Raw genomic sequence first — 5,993 nt, forward strand, 5'->3', positions numbered from 1 at the left:
TAAAATAAATCTATATTCAATATTAAAAAATAATTTGATTGAATAAAATATCTTGGTAAAATAAAAAATTAAATGTAAATAAAAAACCCCGAAATAAAATATTTATTTAAAAAATCTATAAAAAATAACTCAATAAATAAAACTCAACACTATATATACTATATACATATAAAACTCAATACTCAATAAAAAAAAAATCTTAATTGAATAAAACATATCTAAATAAAAATGATTAATTAATACAATTAAAAAAATTCATATTTAAAAAAAAATTAATACAAATAAAAATAAAAGTGACTAAAGAATGTAATAATTTTTAGTAAGTTATTTTTTTACTCTAGGGCTCAAATTTTGTAGCAAAATCAATCCTTAAACAAGCAATTTAAGTAATAAAAAAGCAAAAAAAAAGTATTCATTAAATTCAATTTAAAAAAAAAAAATTAATTACACATCAAATTAAATTTAAAAAAATGAATTTACGACCATATATTTGGCCAAGTTACTTTACTTAAAACTCATTCTATTGGGGGCTAATATATTTTTATACATAGAAAAAGGCATTTCCACAACAACTATTAAGTTAATTACTAGCTGGACATGGAAATGCGTTGCTATTGCTAGGTTTTTGTGAGTAGTGAGCCGTATATCAACATGTAGGAAATTAACCTGTATTGGATGGCGGGATCTCGTGGAGTGTTTAGTTTAACTCTTAAGTATCAAAAAATGGTTTACCAGGGTACGATTTCTATATATTCTGTACTATAATACATTAATACACAAGTTTATCGTATTAATAATGATAAAAATTAATATTAAAACCAATAGCAACAATTTGAAAACAAACAAACAAAAAATCTCTGTTTGAGAACATACCTGGGTTGGACCTCTTATTCACCTCTTTTGAGACAAAATGTAGCGTATTTCATTTCCCGAGGTCTAATCTATCTCTGTATCAAATTTCATCGCAATCGGATAAACGGATTAGGAATGCAAAAAGGACATAGGTAGATAGTCATTAGTAAGAACATTTTTTTTCTTTTATATGTATAGATTAATATGCATAATTGTATTAATTAATTTTAAGTATTTTATTTGAATTAGTTATAATATTATACATTCATTTTTAGTTATTTTACTGGGGTAGTTTTATTAATTATTTTCAAACATTTTTTGATATTCATTTAAATCGATTATTTTTAATCTAGAAAATTTAGATACTGAAATATTTTTTGATCAATTGATTTGCTAAATGTTGACGTTGATTTTTGAACAGATGTGCCAAAGTGACGGGGAGTGGTGCTTCATGAAGTTAGCCCCACCACAACACTCATTATTAATTTGTGACTTTGAACTTGATTTGGAAAAATGTATTTTCAAGTTTTTGGACAGTGTGAACATTTTTAGTATTTTAATTATGATAAATAATACAGTTATATTTATAATATTTAAGCTAAATACCTACCTATTTTCATTAACCGAGCTACTTCTGTCTCTCGAAATGACTCGCTTGAACGACCGTCATTAATCATAGCTGTAATAGCTTTTGATTGTGCAGGTCCAATCATGCGACGTTTCTTTGCTTTATGCACTTCATCAAAATTACCTGTGTAGGAACATTCCATAAGAACTCTGAAAAAAAGTATAATAACAGTACAAATTAAGTTACTTTTAATTTAAAATTAATAAAATATGGAATAAAGTTTAGTAAAATCGATTGTTTGTTTAAGAATACCTTGCAGTTGCTGGAGGTCTTTCGTGCACAATTCCTTCGAAATAGGAGTCACATACAGTACATTTTCCAACAATTTTTACATAAATATTACCATATGGGTGTACTCTTGCTCTGCGAAAAGATAGACAACAAGGTAACTTAGTGTGCTCCCAAAAATGCTCAGCCAATAATGGGGTCCATGTATGTTTTGGCAATACATGGTATTTTCTGGAACTTTGTGTACAGCGTTTATCATTATTTTTGTAAAAGACTTCTTCCGGTTCTACACTTTTCCATTCTTCAGGTGAGAATGTGAATACAATTTTTTTTGATGGTAGTGTTAATGATATATCACTATTCCCTTCACTAGAATCATCTATAAATTAATTTAATAAAATTATTAAAACCTAACATCAGGTTAATTTTGATAATTTATTTAGGAAGGACAATTTGATATAATTTAATTATTTTTTTCATACTTTTTTAATTATATATTTTATGCTATTAGAAATATATCTGATTAAAAAACTTTAATAATTTATTGAGATGCTTTGAGTTACAACTTTTCGTGCGTTAACCACTAAAAATCATCCAACTTGACATAATATCTATATTCTATATTATTTACTATCATCGTGCGAACTATTTTCTTCCGTCATTAAACTGTTCTTTTTGTTCTGACCAGAAACAAGACCTAAACTGTCTTTAATACCATGTGCATTACGATACACAAATGTATGTAATGCTGCACCAGTCATACGACCATTTAAGTAACAGCTAATCTCGCACCATACAGGATTAGTTGCAACAACTATACCTAAAATTTAAAATTACAGCAATTAATTATAACTAAATTGATGATAATTGATATCTAAATATTTAACTTAAACGCCTATGAGTTATAAAACATATTGGTAGCTTACATTTATTATTTTTATAACTTTAATAAAATAAACTTATATGGAAACTTGTATGTAATGTTCAAAAACTTATTCAGATATTTTTGAAATTTAAAAAAAAAAACAGTGTAGATTTTCAGGAATTTTGTCAAATTTTAACTACTTAATTTTAGGGAAATGTTCTTAAAATTTAAATTCATGAGTCATGGCTCACTACACACAATAGCCACGAAACAAAAGTATACAATATGGAACATTCGTGAAGTTGCCCCCCAGATGGTCCCACAGACTTCAAAATGGTATCAAAAATTTGCAATTTTTATGCAATTTATTGCATCTCGTCAAAAAATTTGCAATTCATCGTGGGGCCCGTAAACCCAAAAATACTTTTGGGGGGTCAAGTTCAAACAGCGTTGAAATTGATAAAGAAATGTTAAAAAATGTAAATTCATAAAAATTCTAAAAAAAATAATAAAAAATAAAATTCATAAAAAAATGTTAAAAAATGAGTCAAAATTGATAAAAAATTAAAAAGTTGAAATTGATAAAAAAAATGTTAAAAAATAAAAAAAGTTGAAATTGATAAAAAAAAATGTTAAAAAATAAAGTCGAAATTGATAAAAAAAATATTACTAAATGAAAACAGTCGAAATTGATAAAAAAATATTAAAAAATTAAATTCATAAAAAAAAAATTTTTAGTATTTTTTATTTCAAATTTTTTCAAATTTTCTATTTAAAGACCAAAATTCATAAAAAATGAAATAGATAAAAATTGTTTAAATTAAAAAAGTCGAAATTGATAAAAAATATTAAAAAATTAAATTGATAAAGAGATGTTAAAAAATATAAATTTTAAAATAGAAAATTAAAAAAAATTGAAATAAAAAATACTAAGAATATAAATTCATAAAAAATGTAAATATTTTTTTAGGAATTTAATTTTTTAATATTTGTTTTTATCAATTTCAACTTTTTTCATTTTTTAACAGTTTTTTATCAATTTCAACTTCTTTAAATTTTTTAATATTTTTTTTTTATCAATATCGACTTTTTAAATTTTTTTTTAGCAATTTTGACTTAATTTTATAAAATTTTTTCAACAATTTCGACTTTTTTCATTGTTTAACATTTTTATTATCAATTTCAACTTCATTTTATAATATTTTTTTAACAAATTTAACGACATTTTTAATTTTACATTTTTTAATCAATTTAATTTTTTAATATTTTTTTATTTAATTTTTTATGAATTTTGATTATTATTTTGTTCATTTTTATGAATTTAAATTTTTTAACATTCCTTTATCAATTTCCACTTTTTTAATTTTACGTTTTTTTTATCAATTTATTTTTTTTATATTTTTTATCAATTTCGACTTTTTTTAACTAAACAATTTTTATCTATTTCATTTTTTAATGTTTCAAATTTTATGAATTTTGGTTTTTAAATAGAAAGTTAAAAAAAATTGAAGTAAAAAAATACTGAAAATCTGAATTCATAAAAAATGTAAATTCATATAAACATTTTTTTTATAAATTTAATTTTTTATTAATTTCGGATTTTTTCATTTTTTAACATTTTTTTTATCGATTTTGACTTTCATTTTTTAACATTTTTTTATCAACTTTTTTTTATTTTTTATTTAGAATTTTTATTAATTTACATTTTTTATGAATTTAGATTTTTTAACATTTCTTTATCTATTTCTACTTTTTTAAATTTACGTTTTTTATCAATTACATTTTTTTACTTGGTAATTTGACTAAGGTTTATTTTTTTTTTATCAAATATACATTTTTTATTAAAAATTGATTATTTTTTTATTAACTACAGGCATTCTACTAAGGCTTTTTTTTATAGATTTTTTATACAATTAATTTTTAAAAATTAGAGTATTTTGTATTCAATAGAGATTTTTCATTAAGGTTTTTTGTCAAGATAGATTTTTTTGTTCAATTATGATATTTTTCTATTCTAAATACATAATTTTTTGATTGAATATAGTTTTTTATCAAGGGTTTTTATAGGTATATTGTTTAATAAAAATTGAATACATTCCACCGATACAAGAATATTGATATCTATTAAAGTATGGAGTTGCAAATTTCCAAAATGGTGTTGCAAATAGTTGCAAATAAGTTGCAAAATATTGGTATAGGTTTGAAGAGAATCGGGTAAAGTCGGGTGGCCAACTTCACAGACGTTTTTCTGATAGGAAAGTGAATCTAGTTGGTACTTTGGGGGGTCAAAAGTAAGCATTTGTAGTAGTTAGTAGTTTTCAAAGTACCGTAAAACAAATGAAAAATTAAAAAAAGAACAGGAATTTTTACACAATATTGATTGTTGGTGTAACTCAATAAGATATTACGGTAGATACATGAAATTTTTACTGAAGGTTAATATAAGTAGTTTCTACAAACTATATTGTTTTCAAAATTGTTTGACTTATTTTAAACTTTTTACGGACATTGATAGTTTCCAAAGTTTTTTTTCTATAAATACCAATACAATTTTATTTATTGAGTAAAAAATCTTGAAAATTTAATAGAAGGCTCCAAATAAATTGTTCAAAGGCGAATGAAAAATTTTAAAAATCCGTAGTCACAATTTTTTTTATAAGCATTTAAAATTCAAATTTTGACAAAATTTATCAAAATCTCGAAAATTGTCAATCATTGTAATTAAAAAATTATAAAATGTTTAGTTTTTATAACTAAGGGTTGAAAATTTAAAACAAAGATTCCCATAAATAGTTCATACTGTTACCGAAAAATCTAAAAACACATTTATTTTTTAGACATTTTAAATTCAAATTTGGACGAAATTACATATTAAAACACGCAATGGCATTTTAAAATGTATTTTTTTTTGGGGGAAAATGAATTTAACCAACTATAGTAAATACTAATGCCTAAAACTAAAATTAATTACATTATTCACAATATAATACACTTAGTATGGTACTATGGACTGACTTACCGTCTTCGCTCAGAATCGTTTTTCTTATACAATGAATAATGATATTATATCATAGGATTCAGATTTAATAGAATCCATTACGGTGACTCACTTATAACCTACTGTACAGCAGAGCGGCATTCACTTACCAACATTTTATTAATAATCTTAATAAGTTTTTTTAGTTAATTGTTTTTATTTACCTTATATGTTATTCATCATTTTTTTTATATAATTTGAATTAATTTTATAATATATTGTGTAAATCATAATAACAAATTAATTTTAGAATTCTTTTTGATCATTGGTATTAATGGTATTAACAATTTTTGAGGAAAGTGTGGAATTCAACCCCCCCCCCCCCTCCTAACAATTAGAAAAGTTTCTTGTACTGAAATAAAGAAGTTCTACAAACTGGTAAG

At 22.9% G+C, this 5,993-nt stretch overlaps 1 protein-coding gene across 1 annotated transcript; it reads right to left on the reverse strand.

Moving 5' to 3' along the window:
* Positions 1–1,146: 1,146 nt before the first annotated feature.
* Positions 1,147–2,628, reverse strand: LOC115034839. The gene is made up of 3 exons (XM_029492317.1): positions 2,340–2,628; positions 1,733–2,087; positions 1,147–1,629 (listed from the first exon to the last, which is right to left on the reverse strand). The coding sequence occupies exons 1-3, from the start codon at positions 2,467–2,469 to the stop codon at positions 1,446–1,448; spliced, it is 669 nt and encodes a 222-aa protein (XP_029348177.1). The 5' UTR covers positions 2,470–2,628; the 3' UTR covers positions 1,147–1,445.
* Positions 2,629–5,993: the final 3,365 nt, after the last annotated feature.

The sequence above is a fragment of the Acyrthosiphon pisum genome, unplaced genomic scaffold (assembly GCF_005508785.2).
Source record: "Acyrthosiphon pisum isolate AL4f unplaced genomic scaffold, pea_aphid_22Mar2018_4r6ur Scaffold_21234;HRSCAF=23381, whole genome shotgun sequence".
Taxonomy (NCBI): Eukaryota; Metazoa; Arthropoda; class Insecta; order Hemiptera; family Aphididae; genus Acyrthosiphon; species Acyrthosiphon pisum.

Excerpts from the sequence above, each read along its gene's own strand:
- LOC115034839 (XM_029492317.1), bottom strand. The coding sequence starts at position 2,469 with ATGACTGGTGCAGCATTACATACATTTGTGTATCGTAATGCACATGGT. Across the intron at positions 2,088-2,339 it reads AAATAGTTCGCACGATGATA|ATGATTCTAGTGAAGGGAAT; the intron begins GTAAATAATATA and ends ATTAATTTATAG. Across the intron at positions 1,630-1,732 it reads AGACCTCCAGCAACTGCAAG|AGTTCTTATGGAATGTTCCT; the intron begins GTATTCTTAAAC and ends ACTTTTTTTCAG.